General features: G+C 45.7%; 1 protein-coding gene across 1 annotated transcript; it reads left to right on the top strand.

Moving 5' to 3' along the window:
• Window positions 1–1,054: 1,054 nt before the first annotated feature.
• GSTA4 (glutathione S-transferase alpha 4) lies at window positions 1,055–14,949 on the top strand (the record flags this gene model as incomplete). Its single annotated transcript, XM_079712950.1, has 6 exons — window positions 1,055–1,144; window positions 7,607–7,658; window positions 9,144–9,276; window positions 10,154–10,295; window positions 12,098–12,229; window positions 14,120–14,949. The coding sequence occupies 6 exons, from the start codon at window positions 1,055–1,057 to the stop codon at window positions 14,240–14,242; spliced, it is 672 nt and encodes a 223-aa protein (XP_079569076.1). The 3' UTR covers window positions 14,243–14,949.
• Window positions 14,950–27,695: the final 12,746 nt, after the last annotated feature.

Genomic DNA, 27,695 nt, shown 5'->3' with positions numbered 1-27,695 from the left:
GCCTCGGGCCGCCCACGGGTCCCCAGGCTGCAGACCGCTTGCTGGGCGCTTTGTGCGGTTCTGGTCACTCGAGCGGACCCAGGTCTGTCTCCCTTCTGCCGCCCCCACCTGCCCTTTCCCCTCGTCTTGTTTCTCCTGGCTCCGAGCTTCTCAGTCTCCCTCCATCCCGGAACCACCTCCGCATTCATCCTATTCCTGTCTTCCTGCCCCGGTCCTTTGCGCCCCCGCCCCCATCGGGGCAGACGGGGGCCCCTGGGCTGGGGTGGGGGTCTTGTTTGGCTGCTCGGTGTGCGTATCATGATTAACCCGCTCTGTGGAGTCGGCAACCCTGGGTGGAAGGCAGGGTCGGATTGTCCCCGGGGCGGGCCGCGCGGGCTGAGCGGCCACGCGGAGCGCCGGGAGCCTATCTCGGCCGCCGATCGGTGGCCTGGGCGCACCCGGGGCTGGGGGCTTGTGTCCGGGCGGGGCGGGGCCGTGCAGGATCCGGGGCCGCCACCGCGGGCCTGCCCACCGACGCAAGCCTTGCGGACAGTAGTAATCCTCGGCCTCCCCACCTCCCTGTTGCTGTGAGGCTCAAATCTGATGCGTGTGAAAGTGAATTTTTGCAGAGGTTCCACGGGTGTGTACGTCTCCTCCGCGGCCCTTGGCGTCTGGGCTGTAAAGGCCGAATTTGGGAAATCTCAGATTTTCAAGGTCAAAGTATATGATGTTCTGATTCTGTGAAGTCCCGTGCTGCTAGTACAGATAGATGTCTTTACAGCAAATGGCCCCAGCTTCCCAAGATCCAGAGTAATAAATCGTAACAATATGAAACGGTATGAAAGCCAAGTGTTGTGTTTTGTTTGTTTTTTAAGTTTTAAAATGGTGGTCTGTTTTTATTGAGTGAGGGAAAACGCAGTTAAAAAAATGAAAACAAAATCCCTTCCCTACCAACCACCACAAAACCCCCCAAACAGTTTTCTGTGCCAAAATCCTGAATATTCATTTAGCGCCTGAGCTCTGGGTTCTTTTGCGAGGAGCTGCTGCGTTTGTTTTTCAGAAAACCTGAAAGGCCATGATGGCTACGAAGCCCAAACTCCACTATCCAAATGGACGAGGCCGGATGGAATCCGTGCGATGGGTTTTAGCTGCTGCTGGAGTCGAGGTACTCTACCTATATGCTGTTTCTGCACAGATTTGTCCTACAACGTTGAGACTTGAGGGAAACGTCAATGGCGGAGCCCTGTCCTCTCCCACTAATATTACAGACCTGCTTCACTGAGTCAGAAGAGTCCTTCCCCTCAAGACTTTTTCTTTTTATAAATAGAATGTAGTTGATGAAATTGTATTTAACTTTCAGCTTTAATCATTGTCTTCTGATCTACCACCAGTAAATATTTATTAATGAGGAGAAAAGGAACGAACCTGCAATTTGCCAGTTAACAGCCAGAACTTTGAATATAGAATCTCTAGGTGAATTTCATATTTATTTCAGTGGCTTCAGACTGGCAGCCTTCCTATCTTGTCTGCATTCCTTCCTGTATGCTTTGGCCCACAATGGTTTTGGTCTTGTTTTTGTTCTGTTCTTGTAGCTTCTTGTTTATGGAAATTTTCAAGTACGAGCAAAGATAGGACATTGCCATGAGTTCCATGTACCTGTCACTCAGCTTCAACAACCATCAGCTTTATGCTAATCTTGTTTCATCTATCTCCTCCCCTCTGCTTGCTTTGTTGGGAATATTTTACGTTTCATCTGTGAGTACTTCAGTTTTGCTCTCTAAAAGATGAGCATTTAAAAACATAACCACAATACCAGTATCGCACCCGACAAAATTAACAGCTGTTCCTTATTATCACCTAACAATCTGATTGTCTCAAACAGGCCTTGTTTCAGTCTGGATCTAAATCAGGTCTACACATTGCATTTGATTACGTTTCTTTCAGTATTTAAAAAAATCTGTAACATTTCCTCTGCATTTAAAAAAAAATAAACTTTGCATTTGGAAATAATTTCAGATTAATAGAAAAGTTCTAAAGACAGTGCAGGGTGTTCCCATGTAACTGTCTCTGTCTCCCTTAATGAAAACATCTTACCTAACCACATCAAAACCAAGAAATTAACATTGGTGCATAACTAAACTACAGATTTTATTCAAATCTGATTGGTTTTTCCACTAATGTCCTTTTACTGTTCTGGGATCCAACATTGTATTTAGTCATTATGTTTCCTTAGCTTTCCTCCATCTGTGACAGTTTCTTAGTCTTTCCTTTATTTCACCACCTTGACAGTCTTGAAAAGTATTGGTCAGGTTTTTTGTAGAACCCTCCACATTTGGGGCTTGTCTGATGTTTTTCTCATGATTAGACCGGGTTTGAGGGAAGAAGACCACGGAGTGAAGTGTCCTTCTTATTACATCATATGAGGGGTTACGGGACATCATGAGTCGTCACTGGTGCAGTTAAGCCTGGTCACTTGGCTCCTTCGTTCATCAACTAATTTTCCCTCTGTTCTTTGGAAGAGAATCATTAAATTCAGCCCACACTCCCCAAGGATGGGAATTAAGCTCTACCTCCTGGTATCTGCATTTAGAATTCTTATGTAAGGAAGATTTGTCTCCCCCCCCATTTATTTATTTATTCCATCATTTATTTATATCAGCATGAATTTAAGTATATTTATTTTATCCTTTCGATTAAAATTCAATAATACTTTCTTTTGTTGCTCAAATAGCTCCAGCTTTGGCCACTGGGGCTTTTTCAGGTTGGCTCTTGTGTCCTTTCCATGTAGCCCTTTTTACTTTTTTTTTTTTCCTTCAGCATTTTCTCACTTTCTGACACTCCAAGATGCTCCAGGCTCATCTTGTATTTTCCTTGCCCTAGCCCTAATACTTCTCCAAAGAGCCCTGGTCCCTTTTATTAGAAAATGGTATTAGCAGCCAAGATCTGGGTGCTAAGTGTCTGCATTTGTTTCTAGTGCCATTTGTGGAAGAAACTGCGTATAGAATGCCCCCCATTCTGGATTTGGTGGCTTTACTCTCATTTTAACATGTTCTATTCTCTATATTTCCTGTAAACTACTAGTTGGATCCAGAAGTCTGATCAACTCCAGGCTCCTTTTTTTCTTTCTATCTCTATTTTTTTTTTCCTGCCAGACTGCGGCAGAGGTGATACTGCGATCATATTTCTCTTGTGCGACATCCGGGGTACATGATGTCTGCCTGTCTCATTTTCAGCGTTGCTGAGTTTGATCAGTGTGTTCCTGTGACCTTAGCCCGTTCCACACAGTATGAAGTTTCCTCCTTTCAAGTGTCGTTTGCAGCCTTGATCATCACCATTGTTAGAGGTTACAAAATGGTGATTTTTCTATTTCTATCATTTCACCTAAATTTATTAACTGTGATACTGTCATAAAGAGTAATTGTTCTCTGATGAACTACTTAATTACCTTGAAGTACAGTTCAAATAAGAAAAGCAGGATAAATGCTTGATTCTGCCACTTTATCAATTTTCAGAATAATGAGTCGTTACCCTAGCAACCTCCAGAGGTGACAGATGAGGGTGGATGGGTTTGGGGTTTTGTTTCTTATTGTTGGTTTGCTTATTGTTGGTTTGCTTTCATTATAACTCACCACACAGTGTTTTTACAGTTTTCTAAATTAGTCGATATCATTTTTATATACAAATTCTGATTTCTGACTTCTCTTGAGAAGTTGGAAGATCTGATGATCCTGGGGCCTCATTTCCATAGGGCAGCAATTGCTGCTTCTGAGTAGGGACGGTCCCTAGACATGGACCTTTCTAGTCTGCACAGTCCCCATCATTCCCTATTGTCTCAGGACATATTTTCTAATTTTGTTAAGAGGAAAGCGAAACAATTCTTGATCCTTTGACTTGAACCTAGTCAGCTTATTTATGTCACCTGTCTAACCCCTGTATGCTTCTGAGTTTGCAATTATTTAATAGGTTTTGGAGAGGGTGTCTTATATGTGTATGTACTAGAATCCCTTGTCAAAGCTCCTCTTCCCTAGCTTCATTCTGCCCCTCCTACTCTGCTGTGAGTCAGCATTCTTGGTCAATCCTAGAAACCCAACCCTAAGTAAGAAAAACAAAAAGGAACATGGGTCATGTGGTCTACCTGCCCTCAACCAGGCAGGCAGGTGGGGTACAGTAATTAGCCCAGCGTGGGTCTCAAGCCCACTCCACCAGGGTGGAGGGAGCTAGACTGGCCTCCCTCACGAGGGCTGACCACGTGGTTTGCAGGAACAATTCCCAAAAGGTGGTACCAGAGGTCCCTCTCCTTTCTGTGCCCAGTGACATTTTCAGCTACATTTGTGCTCATACAGATCTGAAACAGGAGGGCCAGGCTGGCAGCCGCTGGGTGAGTTCATGATTCCCAGGGTCACGGTGTCGGTTAGAGCCTGATGTGTAAAGTATATGCATCCCAGTAACTAGGTACCTCGCACCTGCTGAGAGACAGCCTGGCCTAATTCAGGGAGTCCTCCATCTCACGCTTGGTTTGAGCCCTCAGACCTTGCTCTGTGCTGGATGCTGCTTCTTGGCTGCTTGGAGCTTCATGTGCCCAAAGACCACCCCCACCCCAAACCTGGTCAGATCCTCCTTGTGGAAAGGGGGATGAACAGTGTAAAAGAGAAGATGTGAAGGCCACAAACTCCTCATTCAGGACTTCTGGGCAGTTCACTTAGAAGAAGGGGGCGTGTGAAGAGGGGGCGTGTGAAGAGGGAGCACGTGGTGTGGACGCAGGCACTTCTCCAAGGATCCCAGCGGAAACAGCCCCCCATCAGGGCACAGAGACGGCTGATTGTGTGGATGGAAGCCACACGCTGTCTGTCCTTACAGCCCGGAGCAGCAGCCAGACAGTCGCCAGCTCCTCCAAGCTCTGCCTGGTGACTTTTTCCCTTCCTCTCTCTCCTACCCTCTAATCTCCTGTTCCGGTGCTAGATTCTTCTTACAGACCAAGTTTTATAAAGTTTGACTGAAGAGAGTTTCTCTAGTGAGAGAGAGCATGCATTTTGCTACGTGTTCCCAGAAGTCAAAAACCAGAATCGGAACAATTTGGAAGGAATTTAAAAAACTTTTCTTTTAATTAAAGTATAGTTGATTTTGGGTGTACAGCAAGGTGATCCAGTTATATATATCTTGCACATTTTCCATTATAGCTTATAACAAGATATTGAATATAGTTCCCTGTGCTGTACAGTAGGTCCTTTTGTTTATCTGTTTTATATATAGTAGTGTGTATCTGCTAATCCCAAACTCCTAATTTATCCCTCCCCCAACCCCTTTCCCCCCTGGTAACCATAAGTTTGTTTTCTATGTGTATGAGTCCGTTTCTGTTTTGTAAATAAGTTCATTGGTGTCAATTTTTTTTAGATTCCACATATAAGTGAAATCATATATTTGTCTTTCTCTGACTTACTTTGCTTAGTATGTTAATCTCTAGGTCCATCCATGTTGCTTGGAAGGATTCGTTTTTTAAAAATGTACATTTCTGGTCTCTCCCAACTACTGGATGTGAATCTCTGAGGGATGAGCCTAGACACACACACACACACACACACACACACACACACACTTCCCCATGTGCTTTATAAATGATCATGGTCATAAAAGTGTGAGAGCCGTGGTGCAGAGGGAACACCACCAGCATCACACCTGACCAGCTGGGCATTTGGACAAATGCCTAGAACATTCTTGCCCTGAAGTTAGTACTTCCTGGGCCACAGATGGAGTGCCTCTAGGGGCATTGAGGCCCCCTCCTCACACGGGAGGACCCTGGGAGTAGGAGAAGCCATGCCTACACATCCTGATGCCCGTTGAGGTGGAAGAGAGAATGGCCGTGTCTATGCTGTCAGCTCTGCCCCTCCTGGGATGATGGGGCAACGCAGGGAGAGATGCTGGTGGGGAACCATCTGGGGACTCCGTGGGCATGTGAAGGACATCAGTACATTAGCACGAGTTTTATCTATCACAAGACAAGAAACTTTTCAGTGTTCTTCACCCCCCACCCAGCCTTTTAGTTTGAAAACTTGAACACCTACAGAAGAGTTGTAATAGTACAATGGACACCTTCTAACTAAACTGACCAGTTGTTAACGTTTTGCCATGTTTGCTTCCTTCCCTCTTCTCTCTCTGCTTTCTTTATTCTTTGTCACTTGAAAGTAAGTTACAGACATCAGCGTGTATCTCCCTGTTAAGAAAGAAAGAAAGAATTGTTCTAATAACCGCAATATCATTGTCACAACTAAGAAAGTTAACACTAACTTTACAACATCTAATATACAATTCATATTCAGAAGTTCCCTCTCGTCCCCCAAAAGTCTATGAAACTGTTATTTAACTATTTAGCAGTTATAACTGCCCCTCCTCCCATCCAGGATCTAATCAAGATTCAGATATTTGGTGGTTATTTCTCTAGTCTTTTCATCTATCAATAGAACAGAGCCTGCATTTTGTTCGTTTCTTCCCTACCCTTCACTTAACAGAAAAGGAATGTGTGAAGGAGGAATTGTCTCTCTTGCATGAATTTCTGCCAACAGAAGTAAGGAATCAGTTATGTGACTTGGAGGCCAGATGACATAAAGAATTATCAGAAGAGGGCTACCTGGCTAAAGTCGATTCCCTTTTAAATAAAGATTTGCCCCTGAGAGCAGAATTCATGCTTTTGGTCGGTAAGAGGATAGATGGCTAGGAAACGGGAGCCAGACAAGTGGTGAGGACCACAGAGTGCGAACAACAGAGGCAAAAAGTCCCCCAGACCATTTTCCAAACCTTGCACATCCTGGAGGAGCTTAAAAACAAAACAGGCCATTTATGTTACAGAGTGTCCCACATCCTGGATATGCCCCATTTTCACCTTGCAGTTTGATCCAAGGTAAATCGGTTGGCGAGCTCTTTCTGCAGTGGTGCAGCGTCCTCACTGTGTCACAGCAGGGAGCACGTGATGTCTCAGGGTGTCCCCCCGTGGGGAGCTGAGTTTGACCACTTGGTTAGGTGGATGGTGGGATCTCCAGATCTGCAGAGATGTTTTTTCTTTGTCATAATAAGGAACTCGTGGGGTGACACTTTGAGATTGTGTGAATATTCTGTGTCCCATGACCCAATGATTTCAGCATCCATTATGATCCTTATCAGAATCAGTTATTACATTATAGGGTGAAAATTGGTGATTTTCTAATTTTATCATTAATTAGGAATAATTCTACATTAAGTAGTGCTAATTCTGTAAAAGAGAGCTTTTCTTCTCCCCTTTTTTTTTTAGAATCATCATTTATGGACACAGGGATTTTTTTGTTGTGTTCTAATCCATAACTGATATCACTCTTTTCGATATTTAAATTGTCCCAGATGTGGCTAGAAAATCCCTCGGGTAGGGTCCTGCATGCCTTTGCTTTTGACATATCCATTAGTCTTTGAGTACGTCCTCACTTTCTGACATAACAGAGTCAACTTTTTCTTCTGGGAGTCCAGTTACATTTAGAAACAAGATGTGGGTACTGAGTATGCTCTTTCTCTCTGCTTTTGAGGCAGTTTAACTTGGTATTTTCAGTCCTGAACCTGTAATGACATTTCGCTTCTTTTTTGGGGGGGGCTGTCTTTTTGAATTTAGTTTGATGAAGAATTTTTAGAAACAAAAGAACAGCTGCAGAAGTTGCAGGATGGTGAGTATCAAAATGTATTCCTGTCGGTAATGCTGATTTTCTTTTCTAAGAACCCATATTTACGTGGAAGGGCAAAGATACTGCTGACACTAAGCATCCAGACCAGGATCCTAAAACCAGACAAGCAAGAGGAAAACAGTAGCCGAAATTGCCAGGAAGTCTCTTCGTATTCAGTAGTTCTATAAAAGCTGGCGAAAGGGAAGGAGCCGTTCCTCCCTCCGTCCCAGTGGGCCACCCTTCTCCATCTCTCTCTCCTCCCCCACCCACCTCTACCTTTCCCCCTTTTCTTCCTCTCCCTCATCCCTTCCCTCCTCATTTTCCACCTCCTCCGAATTACCTGAGGCATCTGCACCTGCTTGAAGTACGCAGGTAAAAGTCACCATTTACACTGGGCTGCTTTCTGAAATAAGTACCAAACAGGTGTGACATCAGTGAAAGGCCCCCTTTTAACTCCTGGCCACACCCTCCCTCCACACCCAGGCCCCTGTAAGCATCCTCTCTCCCGGCCATCAGCAGGGTCCTGAGGCCCAACTCAAGGCTCCTCGGAGAGGGACCAGCTCTGCAGGGCTGTGATGCCCCTGTCATGAGTGACACTGCCTGGCGTCACTAGGCCTGTGCTGAGTACACATCTCCCCTCGACCCGCGTGTGCCCCCAAGCCTTGAGCCCCCCCCAGGGCTGGGCTGTATGCTATACTTGAAACTTTCCCTGACGTTTGGTGTGGGGAAAGTGTTTGAGACAGGCTTCTTGAAGAAAGTAGTGGGTTACTTTTTGACCAGTGACAGCGTACTTGGTGGTAGGTGGACTGTGGCAGTGGACGCCTGTACGTGAATATCAGCTGGTGACTTAGGTTTCATGATCAGATTGTCAAAGCAGTGCAGTCATAGAACATTCTAGAATGATGGGAATGTTCTGTTCTACAATGGCCAGCGCAGGAGCCACCAGCCACCTGTGGCTTTTGAGCACTTGTAATGTGTCCAGGGCGACTAACGAAGTGAGTTTTAAATTTTTCAAAAGTTTGATTAATTTAGAGTTCCCTGGTGGCCTAGTGGTTAGGATTCTGGGCTTTCACCGTTGTGGGCCCAGGTTCAATCCCTAGTCAGGGAACTAAGATCCTGTAAGCTGTGCATTGCAGCCACACACAAAAAAATTGATTAACTTAAATTTAGGTTTAACTATACACACGCCGCTTGCTGGCTACTGTATTGGACAGCGCACCTCTAAAACAAGGTCTTCACTATGTCTCCCCTACCCTTTGTCACTGAAGCTAGGTGTTTTTCCTGGGGTGAAAATCAAAAGGGAAGATTTGGATCAATGCTAGTTTTCAGGCTTGCTTTATGGCTAAATCTGCACCCCTGAATGTAGTTGGGGGAGCTTTACACTGTTTCCTAAGGCTGTGATCCCACTGTCCCTTTTCATTCAGCAGAGCATGTTTTGATGGGGGTGCAGGGAAGAGATCACTTCTAACTCTGGGCTTCCATTCCCAGGTAACCACCTGCTGTTCCAACAAGTGCCAATGGTTGAAATTGATGGGATGAAGCTAGTGCAGACCCGGAGCATCCTCCACTATATAGCGGACAAGCACCATCTCTTCGGCAAAGATCTCAAGGAGAGAACCCTGTACTGTGGCCCCTCTGGCGTGTTCTCACTTGTCCACTTAGCAATGCTTAACTGATTAGTCGTCCTCTACAGCACACCCATCCACTTCATGTCCTGTATCGTTAATGGGAACAGGGAACAAACCCCCAAAAAGGTCAAGACCAGTTGGAAAATCAGTACAGAGAGTCTGAGTAAAACGAGAGAAAGGAATTGAATTCAGATATTAGAGCCTGTGTCTGGGGTGTGGTGCAGGTTTCAACATGTTTAAATGCTTTGATAGTTTTTTTTTACCTTTCTTGCAAATGTATTATCACTGAGTATTAGGAATAGGAAGCTGCTGTGACATTCAAGGCCCAGGATACTGTGTACTGGATTATAATTTGAACTCAGAGCCTGGTCCTTGTACCTCCTGGATCATGACCCAGGGCAAAGTGTTACGCTCCAGTGTCCTGATGAGTTTCAAGTATGACAGGGATAATAACAGCACATTCCTCATAATGCCATAGGATTCAATGAAATATTGGATATGGAGTCTTCAGCACTGTGCCTGGTACACACCAAGCATCCTATAAATGATACCCACTATTTTTACAAATGTGAAGCTCCACCCACACAAAGCCTGGGTGCTGGAGTGAGGGTGGCGGACTAGGGGCCAGGAGAAAGGACATTCGTGGCTCTTGTGCTTTGAGATGTGTGACAGGTGTTTCTGAAGGATTTTTCTGAATCACAGCTAGAATTGACTTTGCATCTTTGCTCTAAAGGCACAGGTGGAGATGAATGCTTCTTGGTGCTTAAGTTGCCAGAGCCTTAAGAGAAAAACACTCTGGATACTTAATTGTGGAAGCCAATGAGTTCAAAGAGAGGGGTGACTGAGAAAACGCTTGTTTGTGTTTTGAAGGATTGACATGTATGTGGAGGGGACCCTGGATCTTCTGGAACTGATTATCATGCATCCTTTCCTCAAACCAGACGATCAGCAGAAGGAAGTGGTGAACATGGCCCAGAAGGCTATAATTAGATACTTTCCTGTGTTCGAAAAGGTAGGTGGCAGTGAAGCCAGTGAACACGGCATCCCCAGACCACAAACGCCCCTTTCTGCTCAGGCAGAGTAAAGCTGAGCCCTGCTAGACCAACCTCCTGGACGCCTGAGGGCTCACACGTGCCATCAGCACAAAGCCAGGATGTCTTGGAACCTCCCAGACTCTTCCAGAGTCTTCCATGTTTTCTGGGAAAAATATGGGCTCACCCATGTGTGCATTGTCATTGCTGACATTCGCCAGGTGCCACCTTGTGCAGGATACAGAAGAGAAGAAACCACCTACTTCATTCATTCTTTCATCATCCTACCTGATAGTTTGGTATAAAGAGAAGAACCATTGCTGTTTTATTTCTCTTCCCTGTGCTCTTTTTGTTTTCTCTTTTGTTATTTCTTGTCTCATTACCGTATCTGTTTTTCTGAGCTTCAAACTCCTCCTCTCTTTTCCTCAACTGAGAGGGACTATTTTAAATGCTTCAATTAAAAAACAAGAGAATGTGAAAATCTGGAATTGGCAGACTTCCTCTGGCCATTGATGTGGAATTAGATGTAAGAAGGAAGAGAGATATTTTCTGAGTGTTTCTGTCCTTGGTTTCGTGGCCTCTTTTTTTTTTTGTTTTGTTTTGTTTTTTTGCGGTACGCGTGCCTCTCACTGCTGTGGCCTCTCCCGTTGCGGAGCACAGGCTCCGGACACGCAGCTTCAGCGGCCATGGCTCACGGGCCCAGCCGCTCCGCCGCACGTGGGATCTTCCCGGACCGGGGCACAAACCCGCGTCCCCTGCATCGGCAGGCGGACTCTCAACCACCGCGCCATCAGGGAAGCCCGGTTTCTTGGCCTCTTGCCCACAGGCAGTTTGTGAACGTGAAATACGATGATGCAGAAATGTGCTGGGACGAGGGAGGAACAGGTGCCTTGGAGAAGGGTCACTGCCGGTTCCTCTGTCCCTGTGGCCCAGACTGTGTCAGGGCTCCACCGAACATATGAGCTAAATAATTGTCACTTTCTTTTTACCCATAATGAAATAGAATCACAGAGAGACTGGGTGACATGCCTAAGTCAGGAGCCAGGACTGCAACTCTGGACCCTTCGTCCTCTCCCTGTCCGGCTCCAGTAGCTCTGTTTGATTTGGAGTCATATTAGAGTCCTTGCCACACACACGTAAACACACACTCACACTCATGGGCATCCGCAAAGGGCATCTTCCCTGTTCTACCACTGTTCCTTGCCCCTTCCCGATCACCATCTATTCCTATGAATCTCTGCACCTGTGTTACTCTCAAAATGGGAGTCAGGATGAACTCTCATTCTTTTAATTTTCCCTGTCTTAGAAGATGTGAAAGGAAGCCTGCTTTTTTACTGTCATGTCTAGTTTATGACTGTGAGTCCTGACACACAGAAACACAGAACTGGCAAATGATATTAGACTCCTTAGACAGAACCAGTGGCTTACGTTTTACATCACTTCCCCTGAATGCATCAGGGCTAATTCTTTTCTGTAGATATATTTATGGAATAGAGGTATCCTTTTAAAGCCCTGGATGCTAAATCTAGAATTAATATTTCCTTCCCCTTTTTAGGGTCTCGTTCTGATGTAAAGCAGATACTTAAGGATGCTTTCATTTCTACACCTTTTTCGCTCTCTCCCTCTCATATAGGGAACTTCTTCTTAGCTGATGTTATTCGTAAAAGGATAAAAGGACAAGGTTGTAGTTTCACCCCTTCTCAGGTACTGCACTGATTCCACAGCTTCATCATTTTCTCCATCTCAAGTATTATAACCACCGTAAAATGTTTATACCCTGCAGGTTTTACGGGGTCATGGACAAAGGTTTCTTGTTGGTAATCAGCTGAGCCTTGCAGACATAATTCTACTCCAGACCATTTTGGCTCTAGAAGAGAAAATTCCTAATATCCTGTCTGCCTTTCCTCACCTCCAGGTACATAAAACAACATTTGAGAAGATTGGCCCAGAACTTTTAGGCCTTCCTTCGATATCTGTTGTTTGGTAGGCTGTGTATGTGTGTGTGCACGTGTGTGTGTGTAATTCTTTTAGGTTCTAGTTAGTAAAATGAAATGAAGATGCAGACTTGAAACTGGTTTTCTGGTTCCCAGACCCTTAGAGCTGAAAGATCGTTTACATGTGAAAGAAGTTGTCCCTCGGTATTGTTGCATGACTACACTCTTGCAACAAACTCCATACACAGTTTGCCAGTAGGGACCTGCTGTAGATGTAGTTGTAGGAACCAGGGGCTGCTCATCTGCTTGTGCTGTATGTGCTGACGGGAGGACCCGATAGTCACCCTCAAAAACAGCCTCGTCATCAGGGTGTGGCTCCCTTTCTCAGAAATAACATGGTCTCAAATTGGAAATTTTGGAGCCTGAATTCTGAGAGCTAATAAGAGGCACCCTAAACATCACCCCAGAGAATTCTCACCATTCTTCTTCCTCAGATTCCAAGGACAGACTTTTGTGCGTGACTCAGTTTATGTTTCAGTGTTATTCTTGCAGGATCGATCATAGAATTTAGAAGCAGAAAAGGGCTTAAAAAGCAAGTTTCATCCAATGCCTTCAATATATTGAATACATATGAAGAAATAAGAGACCCAGGGTAAAGACGTCAGCAGCCTGATGGCCTCGTTAGTGGGTATCTCAACTTTGTCTAGATTCTTAGCCGAAGATTGTCATATTTACATAGAATTAAGTGACATAATTATTAGAGTTTTTGTTAATGTTAGTGATATATGTATGAATGTTTCTGTATGTTTGTATGCCTGCTTAATTAAGGCTGTGCTTTGTACATAGTAGACATTTAATAAATAGTAGCTTTTTAAATAAATGACCTCTTTATTTTGAAAGATTTTGTAAGAATTATTATATATGATGGATATACAGTTCTTCGTATAGTTCAGAATTTTCACCAGATCAAATGGATTTTTCTTCTTAATTACTGAAAATTGGTAAGATTTGACTCTATTAATGAAAAATAAGTTTTTTTTCTTCCATTACAGTTTACGTGAATATCTGGTATCTGATAACTGAGCCCTAGGCTACAAAAAATGCAACTGGCCATCTTTCACACATAGCCAGAAAGAGGATTTATTTGTTAATAGGAGTAAAAATGTCAAGGCAGCTGAATCTTAAAATGTAACTTGTACTGTCTGATGAATTTTTAAAACAATTTTATTTAAGTGATTTTTATTTAAATGCATTTTTTCTGAGATCAGTACATTTGAGGTACTTCCTATGTCTTTTTTGTCCTTCCTTTTTTCATTTAAGCAAGTATACTCCTATCCTAAGTATCTTTTTTATTTTTCTGTCTCTGAAAAGAGTTCACATCTCAGTATGAACCGTGAGATTTGTTTAGAGCCTGGCCTAGATTCCAGCCACTGTTGGCAGAGATTATAAATGATCATACCAAGAGATCAGACCCTAAACAGGTGCTGGATGACAGTTCTGTTTGGATCTCTATAGCAAATATTTATTGAACGTATTCTGATGGACCATTTTGTGGGGGTTTTTTTGTTTATTTTTTTATTGAAGCATAGTTGATTTACAGTGTTGTGTTAATTTCTGCTGTACAGCAAAGTGACTCAGTTATACACATATTTATATACATTCTTTTTTATATTCTTTTCTATTGTGGTTTATCCCAGGATATTGAATATAGTTCCCTGTGCTGTACAGTTGGAACTTGTTGTTTATCCATTCTATACGTAATAGTTTGCATCTACTAACCCCAAACTGATGGGCCATTTTGCACCGCCCTATTTTCTTAGAAATGAATACCTTTGCTTTTAGCCTTGAACTTTTGCATTTTCCCTTTTCAGGAGTTCACAGTGAAAATAAGTAATATCCCTACAATTAAGAAATTCCTTGAACCTGGCAGCAAGAGGAAGCCTCCCCCGGATGACATCTACGTGAGAACCGTGTACAACATCTTCATGCCATAGGACAGCAGCACGGCTGTGAGTGAGCGCTGTCCCCCAGAAATCGCTGTGTCCACAGTTGTGTCTTAATTGAAGCCAGGCTGCCGTGATCCAGCTCTGTCATGGTGCTGTGTATATTGTTCCTAAGTTGGTCTTTCATGTCAAGGAGATCTCTTCTAGAAACATCAACCTTTTTTGTCCAGTGAGTGATTGTTACGGGACCTCTTCTGAACACCTTTTTGGAGGGGCCGGCATTTAAGTTAGATCTGTTCTGTCTACTCATTTCCTGGTAACGAGGATGGGTAGGACTTCATGTTGTCCCCTGAGCTTCTTTTCTCCTCTCCTTATCCCATTCTCAACCCCTCCAGTCTCTTCCTGTTTTTAGTGTCTAATAACAATGGAATTCACTAGGTAGTGAGTAACTCTCCTCTGAGCTATAATAATAATTGATCCATGGTAGTAACGAATGCCATTGATATTTGCCAAAATAAAGGATTTACAATTCATTGCCCTGCTGCTAGAATTTTTAAATTAAATCGTTTGGAATACATTCGCATGGTTCAAATATCAAAAAAGTATAAAAGGCTATACAGTTGAAAGTGTTCTTTTCAGCCCTGTTCCCCCAGTTTTCTTTGGTTCTGCTCCCTACAGGCAAACATCATTATCATTTGTATAATCCTTCCAGTTATATTTGACACAAGTATAAGAAAATAAAAATATATTTAACTTTTGTCCTCTTACTACCCAAGAGGTTATTTGGAGGCTTCTAATTTTTTGCATTTCAGAACTAAAAGTTTGGCTTATTAATACTACTTTCAACATGTGTTGACTTACATCTCGAATATTAATTGAGCGCCTGTTATGTGCCAAGCATGGTGCCAGGAGACAAAACCTTAGATCAGAGGTCTAGATCAGAATTTTTTGCTTTAGAAAAAATTCACCATGCAGTAGGCAAGATAGATGTGTCAACAGCAGAAGTAATTTTAGAAAAGAAAGAATTGCCGCTTTGAGAGTATCTAATAATTAGGAATTTAAAAACTGGAAAAAGGCAAGTGTTTGATCCGCATCTCATAAAGTGGACACACTCATTCCTTACTACAGGAGGGATTTTTGCCCAGATGTGAAAAACAGACAGTTGTAAGGTGATCCTTAACGCCTGTCACAGTCAATGCAAGCCCCTCAGGGTTTTATTAGAGGAAAACGCAACGCAGACGTGAAGATTGTTCTCTGTCTTCACATTTTCACAATGCAAGCACTGTGTCGTCGCTCTAATATTTAGAACTACTGAAGGAGCAAAGGCAGGGCAGCAGGTGCACCACCGGGCAGGCCCGAGGAGCATTGGTGGTCCCGGCTAATGTTTCCGCCAGCCTCCTGGGAGCAAGAGAACAAAAAGAAGAAAATGGGGATGGGGATGCAGTAAAGAGTCTCACCTTCCCCAGAGACAGGTCTGGTCTTTTCTTCTGGGAGGTGATCTCTAAGCCTTGGAATCTCTCCTACCATTTTGGTGGGATTTTACTATCCAGAGACATGCCTGATAGGAGTATCTGTTTGCCGGGGGCCCTGGGCCAGCCAGATAACAACTATATGATATCGGGTGTAGTCTTTGAGCCGCACCAACAACGTGATGTTGGGCAGGGGCTCCGGGTCATGTGGTGTCAGCTCCACTCTGGGGGGGCTGGAGACAGATCAGCCACGTGGGTGGTCAGTCATGCCCACGCGATGGCGCTCCTATAAAATTCTGGACTCAGACGCGGGTGGGCTTCCCCAGTGACAGAATTCTGTTGTCACACGTGCTTCTGAAGGAGGAGTTAGCGCTGTCCATGGCTCTGCAGGATGAAGACCTCTGGGCGCTCCAAGCCTGGAACACTCCTGGACTCTGCCCTTTGCATCTCTTCCCTGGGCCGATTTTTTGGTGTGTGTGTGGTACGTGGGCCTCTCACTGTTGTGGCCTCTCCCGTTGCGGAGCACAGGCTCTGGATGCGCAGGCTCAGCGGCCATGGCTCACGGGCCCAGCCGCTCCGCGGCACGTGGGATCTTCCCGGACCGGGGCACGAACCCGTGTCCCCTGCATCGGCAGGCGGACTCTCAACCACTGTGCCACCAGGGAAGCCCCCTGGGCCGATTTTTATTTGTATCCTCTCCGTGTAATGAACCGAAGCCGTGAGTATGACCGTTTTCTGTGAGTTCTTTGAGTACTTCCAGCAGATTACCAGACCTGAGGGTGTTTGGGGGACACTCCCTGAACCTGCAGTTGGTTTCTGAGCGAGGGTGGTCTTTTGGATTACTCCTTCCAACTCTTCACGGAGGGGAAACGCTTTACACTCATTTGGAGATTAATTTACACGTGGGAACCAGACATTGGCTTGATAACACCGAGGGGTCTCTATCATTGAATTTTATGGGATGGCAGGAAATTTGAGCTGTTATAAGACCATTTGGCCGGGATTTTACTACCCAGGGCCACTGCCTGATACTATTACTCAAGGACCTGCTGTGTAGACTATAAGCCATAGCCCAAACAGTGCTTTGGGAGTTTTAATTCTCTTAGACACAAGAGGGCCCTCAAGGCTGGCTCTTTGAGAAAACAACCAGGGAGGAAGTTGGCTTCTGCACTGAATTGGAGGATTAGAGAAAATAAATATGACAGGCCAAGCTGCTTCCTCTGAAGACAGGTTCCCACGTCTTTCTGCTCACGGTCACGTGACCTTCAATTGTGCAGTTCACTTCTCACGTTGGAAACAAGCTCCCCTTCCCCATCCTGCACAGGTGGAGTCCCCCAGCTTTTGGGTCCAGACCCAACACCCTCCACCCTCCCATCTTCACGAGCCACTGGACTCCGGTAAAAGAGCAGGCGGTCAGGCAGCGGATCGTTGTCCTCAAAGACGTCAGTGTGTTGAGCGTTCAGGAATGAACTAGGTAGGACCCGTGAGGCCAGGAGCCGGAGCAGAGGGGACCCACAAGGCTCACTGGCTAGACACCACAGCAGCTGAGCCAACGGGGTAAAAGTGCACACCTTCGTGGGTCCTCCAGTGTCTGGGACAAAAGGGGGAGCTGGACGGGTGTGGGGCTCTGGTGTCTGACAGAGGAGGAGCTGCAGCACCTAATGAGCCTGGGACCCAGCCTAAGCCACTCAGAGGGGCTTTGGCAGACTGGGTGCCCGAAGGAACACCTGACACTCTGGACCAGCTGCCTGGGGGGCGGGGCGATGCATGGAGGTGCCAGGCTCCTGGGGACGGGTCAGCAGAAGGTGAATTCTAGGGGACAGGGTCTGGTTTTATATTGCATTTAATTGGCATTTGCTGCAGATGGCAATATGGTTTTGTTCTTTTCAGACACATTACTCCTAGAATCTACACTTTACTCCTAGAATCTATGCTTTACTCCTAGAATCTACAGTTGCTTGGCGACATAAGCCGATGCTGCAATTGGTTTATTAATTTGCCATTGTAAGCCTGCTGCCTTTAGAACTGCAAGATGTTCCTGACAACTTCAACATAGTGGCTATCCGGGGGGCAGCTTCCTCTGACTCCCAGGCTGCAGGAACTTCTTAATTGTAGGTATGTTGCTGACTCTTGTTTTAAATGCCTGAAATGTGAAACAGTAAAATCAGGGTCTCAACAGTAGTCACAAACTTTAAGAAAAACCGAAACTTTGTCATGAGAGGGAGAAGCTGAGATTGTCAGCTTGTGAGGCCCAGAGTGTTGACTCCAAGTTAATCCTCAATACACATTTCCTGGATATTCCTGAGAAGGGTAATACAATTGCTGGCCTGTTTCTCATTAGTGAAATTTTCTTACTGAAGAATCATTGAGGGGCTTCCCTGGTGGTGCAGTGGTTAAGAATCCGCCTGCCAGCACAGGGGACATGGGTTTGATCCCTGGCCCGGGAAGATCCCACGTGCTGCGGAGCAGCTAAGCCTGTGCGCCACAACTCCTGAGCCTGCGCTCTAGAGCCCGTGAGCCTAGAGCCCGGGCTCCGCAACAAGAGAAGCCACTGCAGTGAGAAGCCCGTGCACCGCAACAAAGGGTAGACCCTGCTCAGCGCAACTAGAGAAAGCCCGCGCGCAGCAACAAAGACCCAATGCAGCCAAATATAATTAAATAAATAAATAAATTTATTAAAGAATAATATTCTGATGTGTGAAAATTTTTTTAAGCTCGTCAACCGTGGTTGATGGTTACAGTGATTACGAAATCACTGTTCTGTGTAAAGAGGAGGCTGATACATTTCCGGCAGCGGCCTACAGAGGGCACTGTTCTTGCTGTCTGCATCAAGACCAGGACCATCGAGGGAAGAGTGAGGAGAGATTTCAGGCGGAAGGATCTCTCCGACACCCACAGGGATGCTGAGTATTTGAGATAGAAAAAAAGTGGCAAATGACAAATCAGGAGTAAGATAATGGCTGACACCAGTAAATCCTAAGAGGAAGCAGGGGAGACAGAGAGCGTCCGGGAAACATCATTTTGCAACCCTGAAAAAAACTTGGACAATTAAGACAACCCTATTCCACTTAACAGAGACACCTGAAGCTAGGTTTTGCTTTGGTCGAACAATTCCAAGTAACACTGAGATTAGATATAACTGAAGAATATTTACACAAATTGACCCAAAGATTCCCTAGCCTTTGATATACACTCTTTAAGGGTAACTATTATGTTCTAAAGCTGTGAAATTTGGAACTCGGCCCCCGTCAGGGGTCTGTTTGGTGAGGGATGGAGAGCTATCCAGGGTGATGTTCCAGACCCAGCTGTGGCTCCTCCTGGAGGGGGGGTCTCTGGTCTGGAGCAGGGCCCCTGCCAATGGCTTGGGGTACACAACTTTACCACTCTAAGCTGCCGCTGGTACGTCCCGCCCAGGCTACGCACTGGATCAGTTTCTGAGCATATATCCAGGTTCATGGCCTTACTTGTGAAATGACTTAATGACCCACCAGACTTCATGCTGCTTCTTCAGGACCACCGTGGGGCATGGCCTTCCTTATGCTGTACCCTGTCCCATCAATTCCTCCTCCCCATTCAGAGGACGGATGGACTGATCATCAGTTATGACAACCCAGGCCAGTCAGCACCCCTTGCCCAGTAAGGCCTGAGCTCCAGTCAGTCAAAGCCCAGCCTGGGGATTGCATTTAGCAAACAGCCCCATCTCATCCCCCACCTGCACAGCCATGGGGATGGTGTCTCAGAGGAAACTCGGCCCACTCGGTGTGGGATGACTTTTTCCTCTGACTTTCACCAAAGCCAAGAATCTGACCTGATAGAAATTAAGTCGAAAAAGAAAAAAATTGTTTGGAGATGATTCAAAACTATAAACCAGTTTCTTTTCAGTATCATCGCATGGTCTTGATAAACAATTCAAACAGTTTGGAAGGCTTTTACAGTGAAAGATAAAATCCTTTCCTCCTTGGATTGTTTTCAAAACCAACCACTTCCTGGGTCCTCCCTCACTCCTTGCCCCAGCGCCTCCCTTGAGAAGCCGAGCACCTCGTGGTTGAGTTCCCAAAGCTCTAAGCCATATTTGCCTTGTTCTGCTTCATGGGTTTTGAACACAAGCCCTAGGTCTGACCCCAGCCTGGCACGCACCCCAAAGGCACTGGCAAAGGCACAGCTCCCTAAAGCCCCAGCAGTTTTCTTTGCCCGATAATCCCATTAAGTGCAACTTGCTGTCTTTACTATAAGAGTCCTAATTGCTTCGTCCTTCCCTATAGGGTTCTCTTTGGGCCCAGGACCTGCTACACAAGCTAGTAGGGTAACTCTGGGTGCCCAAGGAAGTGAGCCTCAGAGATCCCAATGGCCCCCAGCAACATTCAAGGTCCCACTTTTCCTCTTCCGACACCGGGGAGTCAGCTTTGGACAGAAAGAGAAGGGCAAGTGAAGGCTGTCAGCTCAAACTGCCCACTGAGATGGAGGGCGGGTCCTTGTGGGTCCTGGTCCTCTCTTCCAGGAGATGCTGGGATGGAACTCCTGGTACCAGCCTTGCTCTCCCATTTCAGGAGTTTGGAACTCTTGACAAATGAGAATTTTTCTTGCAGGTGACTGTGAATCTCCCCTATTTCAGTTAAAGCCTATTTTTGTTTGTTTGTTTTGGGCCTCAGCATACAAAGAATTAAAACCTAGGCAGGGGCCCCATAATGGCCCCTCCTAACCTGATGTTGATATTTAATCATCCCTTTGAACTCTACCCTGGACATCAAATCATGTGTTTGCTGTATGAGCTTCTCAACACAGGGCCAGAGAGAGGAAAGTTAAGAACAGGTCAGAGATGTTCGCTCCCACTTGGTCACCAGCCCGAAGCAAAATTGGGACAGAGGGGTTGGCTTTTGGTTTCCATTTTTTATTTTTTGGGTGGGGGAGTGGAGGGTGGTTTGCAAGTTGTGGTTATTGCTTTTAAAGAAGGAAGGGGTTTATTTGCACATATGTTTGAAAGAGCAAGTGTGAATTCAGGGACTTCAGGCCATCGGGACTGCCCACATATCATTGCATGTTGGCCTCAGTCTCTTCCTTGTTCTGTGGTTGGCTTATCCTTCACCAGGGTGGTCCTGGGGCACAGCTACAGCCACAACGGAACCAGGTGGAGGGGGCAAGAGAGCTTCCTCAGAGGAGTGGAGCTGGTATTACCCGGAGAAAAAGGAGGGGTGCTAGGCAGACAGAACCCCACAGGCCCACAGCTCCCCAGTTTACAGAGAGGGAAAGTGAGGCTCAGCAGGCCCCTTACCCCACAGGCTAAGCTCCCACTGTGGTGTGCGGCCAGCATGGATTACATTCTGGTTTTAGGGATGGAACAAACTAGAGAGAGGAGCCACATTTGTCTAAGATCACAGGCTAACGAGTGGCCCAACCAGAACTTGGATCCCGAAGTTGGGACCCATGGTCTTCTCAATATATTTGTCAGTGGCCTGGTGTTCAGTTTGGGAGACTGAAGATAGGTAAGAAATAGTGTTACTGAATCAAGTCCGCTGCTCGCCACTCAAAAATCATTACTTGAGAGAGGCAAATGTTGGTAGAAAGGAAAGTTGCTTTAATCAGAATGCCAGGGACTTTCCTGGTGGTCCAGTGGGTAAGACTCTGTACTCCCAATGCAGGGGGCCCGGGTTCCACCCCTGGTCAGGGATCTGGATCCCACATGCATGCCACAACTAGGAGTTCACGTGCTGCAACTAAGGAGCCTGTGTGCTGCAACTGAAAGACCCCGCATGCCACAACTGAGACCTGGCGCAGCCTAGTTAAATAAATAAATAAATATATGTTTAAACAAAAAATCAGAATGCCAGCAACCTGGGGAGATGGTAGACTCAATGTCCCCCCAAAACCACCTCCAAATATTCTGCTTTGCCATGAAAGTTTTTAAAGGGAAAAAGGGAAGTAATCTCAGTTAATCATTGAGATGGGGGGTTGGAGTCGTCGCCATCCCCCACTGTGTGGAGGCTTGTGTGCAGCCTTGTCGACTTCTCAAGATTTTTCTTTAGATGTTTTCTTGTTCACACAGTTTGTTCAAAAGACTACTGAAGAGGAAGCTAGGGAAGAGATCTGGTCATCTGTTAATTACTCTTTCTTCATTTCTACTTCCTTAATCTACAGAAAGAACCAACAGGTTAGGCAAGGTATTGTGTGATCAAAAATTTGAAAGGTGTGCAAGGGCAGGAGATGAGTAAAACATGAGGGTGCCTAGGGTAAGGTTACTGTCAGGACAAAAGGGGCCTACTGCAAAGAGCTTTTTCCTGCAAAGAGCTCTTTCCTGCCAAAAGCTGCTTACAATAGATCTTTCGCAGCAAACTTGGACCTGGTGTTTCTATTCATAGCCCTCAGCAGCCATTATAATGCTACGATTAGTGTATTTCATTTTTTGCCCCAAGCCCATTCCCATCCAATATCTATTGGATACTCCCCAAATCTTGTAAGGGTGGACTTTTTTCTTTCAGATTATTACACTATTGGAACTTGATGCATTGTTTTTTGGATAAAACTTTTTACTGAAGTAAAACAATAATAAAGGGGACAAATCTTACCTTTACAACTCAATATTTTTTTGGTTTTGTTTATACAAATGCCACGTTGCTATGCTTGAAGCAGCATCACTGAGGGATAATTGATATATTATAAAGTATTCAATAATGTTTAGTAAATTTAGATAGTTGTGCAAGCAGCATCTCACTCAAGCTTTAGAACACTACCTTCACCCCCCAATTTTCCCTGTTCAGGTTGATTGCTGTTCCTGCTGGGGAAATCTCAGAAGACCCTAAATCAGTTAAGGACTTTGAGGTATGATGTCAAGAAAATAGGATTTAATGCAAAAGTAAGCTGTAATTCAACTGGCAGTTTTCCCAAAGGGCAAGAATTTGCAGACTGTTCTAGTACTTGAACATGAATATTCCGGGCCCCCTAACGCAGAGCTTTCCCACCTGTGTGTCCTGGAGGGGTTGCAGCTGGAGCAGTCTAGTAGATTGCCCCTAGGGCTTACAAGTATTACCAATTCTTCTCTCTGCCAGTTTGTGAAAGGTTGGGAAGTTGCCCTGGGGGCACTGATGGTGGATCCTGAGTTAATAGTCTCATGAGTCAAGTCAGCTTTCAACATCACCTCACTTTCCTAGCAACGGTTCTGTGTTCATCACAGCTTCTCTCTTTTTTTTTTTTTTTACTTTTTAAATTTTATATTGGAGTATAACCAATTAACAATGCTGTGCACTTGCAAAGCGACTCAGCCATACATATACACGTATCCATTCTCCCCATAACTCCCCTCCCATCTAGGCTGCCACATAGCATTGAGCAGAGTTCCTACAGTAGGTCCTTGCTGGTTATCCGTTTTTAATAGCAGTGTGTACATGTCAATCCCAAACTCCCTAACTATCCCTTCCCTCCACCCTTCCCCTCCTGGTAACCATAAGTTCATTCTCTAAGTCCATCACAGCTTCCCCTGTAGATTTTTCTCCAGGGTTAAGTGTGTGTTGGCAGGTTAAGGGTGTGTTGGTGTGTCAGGAGCATTCTGGTCCTCCTGGAAATTATTTTCTTCTTGTAAAATAACAGATATCTCTGGTTTGTATATATGTCTCTTATGTGTGTTTTATTGTGGTAAAATATGCATGACTTAAAACGTACTGTTTTAACCATTTTTAAGTGTACATTTCAGTGGCACAAAACACATTTACACTGTAGTGCAACCATCACCGTTATCCATCTCCAGAAATTTTTAATCATCCCAAACTGAAACTGTGTACCCATTAAATAATAACTCCCCATCTCCCTTACCCCAGCCCCTCGTGACCTCTATTCTGTTTTCTATCTCCATGAATTTGCCTATTCTAGGTACATCATTGTAGTGTGTAACTGCGCGGAACTCTATGGGGACTTCCAGGGACAGGCCCCTTCCCCCAGGTCCTCTGCTTTAGTTCCTCTCTGAAATACCTAGCTAACAGTTTCTGATGCATTTTTCCTGAGTTGTTTTACATATGCTAAAACCCCCACCAAATGGAAGAAGTTAACTCCCTGATGACCATGAGCACTTAACACCCAGACCTACTGGAGCCTCAGGATTGATAATGTTAATTAACCCCTGTGACACCATTACCTTGCCGTCAACCAATCAGAGAATTGTACACGAGTTGATCACATACCCTGGGACACCCCTCCCTCATCTGGCCTTTAGAAATGCCTCCCTGGGGCTTCCCTGGTGGCGCAGTGGTTGAGAGTCCGCCTGCTGATGCAGGGGACATGGGTTCGTGCCCCTGTCCGGGAAGATCCCACATGCCGCGGAGCGGCTGGGCCCGTGAGCCATGGCCGCTGAGCCTGCGCGTCCGGAGCCTGTGCTCCGCAATGGGAGGGGCCACAACAGTGAGAGGCCCGCGTTCCGCAAAAAAAAAAAGCCTCCCTGAAACCCATCACGGAGTAGGGCTCCTTGTCTGGCGCCTTATAATAAACGCTGCACTTTCCTTCACCACAACCCAGCATCAGTAGATTGGCTTTACTGCGAGCAGGCAAGTGGACCCAAGTTTGGTTCAGTAAAAAGTGGAATCATACAATGTTTGTCCTTTTGCGTCTGGTGTATTTCACTTAGCATAATGTTCCCAAGGTTCATCCACGTTGAAGCATGTGACACAATTTCACACGCTGTCTCGTTTGTTTTTAACGAAGTAAGCTCCCTCCTGTTGTGTTACCTCCAAAGGCACTTTACACAGAGGTGTTTCAGGACCTGCAGAGCTGACAGACAGACCCTGGGCTGGAGGACCCTGTACATACCGTCCTTGCCCAAGAAGCCGACTGGGATCCTGTTCTTTCCGGATTCTCTAACCACAGCCCTCTTCCCCTTCACAATTAGTTCTCGGATTTATGCAACCTCTCTCTACGGTTTGTCCTTTATGTCTCATATTTAACTGTAGTGAAAGCTTTGTCCCTTCAAAAAGGAATTTCAGGTATCAGGAAATAGGTATGGATATATCAGGGATCAAGGGTCCCTCATGCTGTAACTACACAACATTGAGATTAGAGATTGCTTTAGACAAAGGTCATGAGAAAAAAGTGACATTTACCAGGCATATTCTATGGACCAGGCTCTCTTCCAGGTACTCTATATCTATTATATGATTTAATCCTTTCAACAACATTCCAAGAGACATATGATCATTTGAGTTTGCACAGGTGAGGAAATTGAGGCCCTAAGAAGCCTGAGGACTGAGATACCCAGAGCCAGGACCCAGATGAGGGGAAGAAGTTAGGCTTGCTCCTGCCAGGGCCAAGGCGCCTTCTTCTTCCAAAGTTAATAAAAAATGATTATAAAACACAAGGCTTTAAAAAGATCCAGAAATGGTTGGGGAGAGAGTATTCCATCTCATTTCCCAGCATGACCTCTGATGGCATTGAGTCCAGCCCTGCAGGGACCTCCTTGCTTGGCCTAGCCTCTGGTGAGGGCCTTCTAATAAGCAGGTCCTCTAGACTGGTGGCCCAGTGTGGGAAGAGGGGGGTGGGTGATTCACTTTCACTTCCCTGGTAGTGGTGGTGGTGTTACCATTACTGAGTCCAAGCTCATATTGCTCGCTACACAACAGGCCAATAAATCGAGAGATGAGGTGTTGAGACAAGGAATAGAGACTTTATTCAGAAAGCCAGCAGACCAGAAGATGGTGGACTAGTGTCCCAAAGAACCATCTTACCTGAGTTAGAATTCAGGCTTCTTTTATACCGAAAGGGGAGAGGTGTGCCTGGTGGCTGCAGACTTCTTGGTGCTGGAATCCTTTGTTCTTGCAGCTGTCCATGTAGGTCTGGTCACAGTGTTCTTGTACATCTCCAACAAGACAAATATTGTTCTCTGTTCTGTAACTTTTTATCTCTGTACGTATGGAAAAGTGCCATACTTTCAAAGGTCAGAGTCTTGAGAACGGGCTATTCTGTGTATTTCAGCCTACAGGCAACAGTCTTTTACAAAAGGTGCAGAGCCAGCATGACTAAGCACAGGAAAAAGACCAGATCTAATATGGAGTCAGATTTGTTCTTCCTTATTACAAGACAGCACTGCCTCTTTCCTGCTGTGTTGCCCATCTTCAGACCTCTCTCTATGATCCTCCAAAAGGGAGAGGCAGCCCTAGTCTCTCGTGGGGAATGGAATTACAAAGGCTTTTTCATGTGAAGGATTATCCCCTACCTGAACAATTTCCAAAATCATCCTCTGTTTAATCAGGGAATCCACATCAAGAAGAGCAAAAAGATACCCTTGCAGTGTCTGGTTTGTCTATAAACTCTAAAGACAGATGTGTATTCACACACATGAAATGAATTGAACAAAAATTAAAAACCAGGAGAGTTTGTGAATCCAGTGGTGGATTTAGGCTCAATGCTTGGTGCATAGCAGACCCTCCTCCGTAAATCTCAGTTTTTCTCTCCTTCCAAACCTGCAACGAGGAGTAGAGATTTGTGCTGATGACCCTGAAGATGACATCTGCCTCCAAGTCAGCCAAATATGAGCTAGGAGGCCTAGAAATCCACAACAGAGATACATCTGGTGGCAGCATGGTGGCTGGTCCAGGGCAGGGAAGGCTGCCTGCTCTCAAATGCCTGCCTGGCCCTCCTGCAGTTGGGGTTTGCCCCTTAGGAGTCTCTCTAGGTCTGGGCCCAAAGTTCAGTCCTGCTCCCTGTAATTCAAAAAGAATTAAGCATTGAAAAGTGGGATTGTGAGGAAGGGGGTACTTTACTCTAGCGACAGAAAGATGAAATGAGATCTCTGCATCCTTTAACACAGGTATCTGCAGGAAAATAAATGTTCTGCCTCACATGTCAGAACACTGTAGACATCGCTGATAGAAAAGAGATAACACCCCCAGGTCAACAATTCTGGCTGAACAGTGCCTTGTGTGTCTTTTGACCAAAGCGAAAGATTAAGACCAACAGCCTGGGCTTCCCTGGTGGCGCAGTGGTTGAGAGTCCGCCTGCCGATGCAGGGGACACGGGTTCGTGCCCCAGTCCGCGAAGATCCCACATGCTGTGGAGCAGCTGGGCCCGTGAGCCATGGCCGCTGAGCCTGCGTGTCCGGAGCCTGTGCTCCGCCATGGGAGAGGCCACAACAGTGAGAGGCCCGCGTATCACACACACACAAAAAAAAGACCAACAGCCTGACTGTAATCAAGGCAGAACGCTGTGTCTGAAACCCCGATTCTTGAGACTTCAGCTGCGGGCCCCAGTGTCTCCTACCCATCGTGGCATGGATGGCTCCATCTGGAGAGCACTCGGGTCTGAACTACTCACATGGTACACGCTTATCCCTCAAGTGCGGCCCCAGACCAGCAGCGTGGGGAGTCCCTAGGAGCTGAAAGGCAGAGTCTCAGGCCTGGCCCCAGACCTGCTGAATCAGAATCTGCATCTTAACGAGATCTCATGTATCTACGTGCCCACTGACGTTTTAGACACCGCCTTGTATTCTTACTCATCTTTCCAAACAAACACAGTCTTGGCACCCCACGTAGAATATGACCCTCACCAGGTGTGAGAATGTTCTATCTTCTTTCATCCCTTGTTTGCTGCCTATACCATAGGAATCATCAAGCATTTGCGTATTAAGGACAATTCCAAGACCCTGCCTCCGACTCAAACTAACCAGACACAAAAGGTACCCAGGAGTAGGGTTGTAGATTTAGCCAATAAAAGTCCAAGATGCCAGTTAAATTTGCATTTCAGTTAAGCAACCAATAGCTTTTTGGTACAAGTATGTCCGAAATGTTGCCTGTGTCCTGTATTTTATCTACTCAGGAGTCAAAGTCCTGGGCTGCCCTGTCCACCTCCCGGCTCTATCTCTGCCTGCTTTATATTTGAGACCCTCACATGGTCCCGGTGGCGGTGGCTTTGGTACATGTTTCAAACCCCAGTTCATGGTTTGCTTCCTTTCTTCCACTGAGGGTGAGAGGCATATGGTGAAACTGGCATCAGAAAGACCTGGCGTCTGGCTCTGGCAGCTCGGTGACGAAGCAAGTTTTATCTTTCTGAGCCTCTGTCTCCTTCCC

The sequence above is a fragment of the Hyperoodon ampullatus genome, assembly GCF_949752795.1.
Source record: "Hyperoodon ampullatus genome assembly, chromosome: 10".
Classification (NCBI taxonomy): Eukaryota; Metazoa; Chordata; class Mammalia; order Artiodactyla; family Ziphiidae; genus Hyperoodon; species Hyperoodon ampullatus.
Note: the sequence above shows the minus strand (reverse complement) of the source record. Positions and strands in the feature narration are given on the sequence as shown.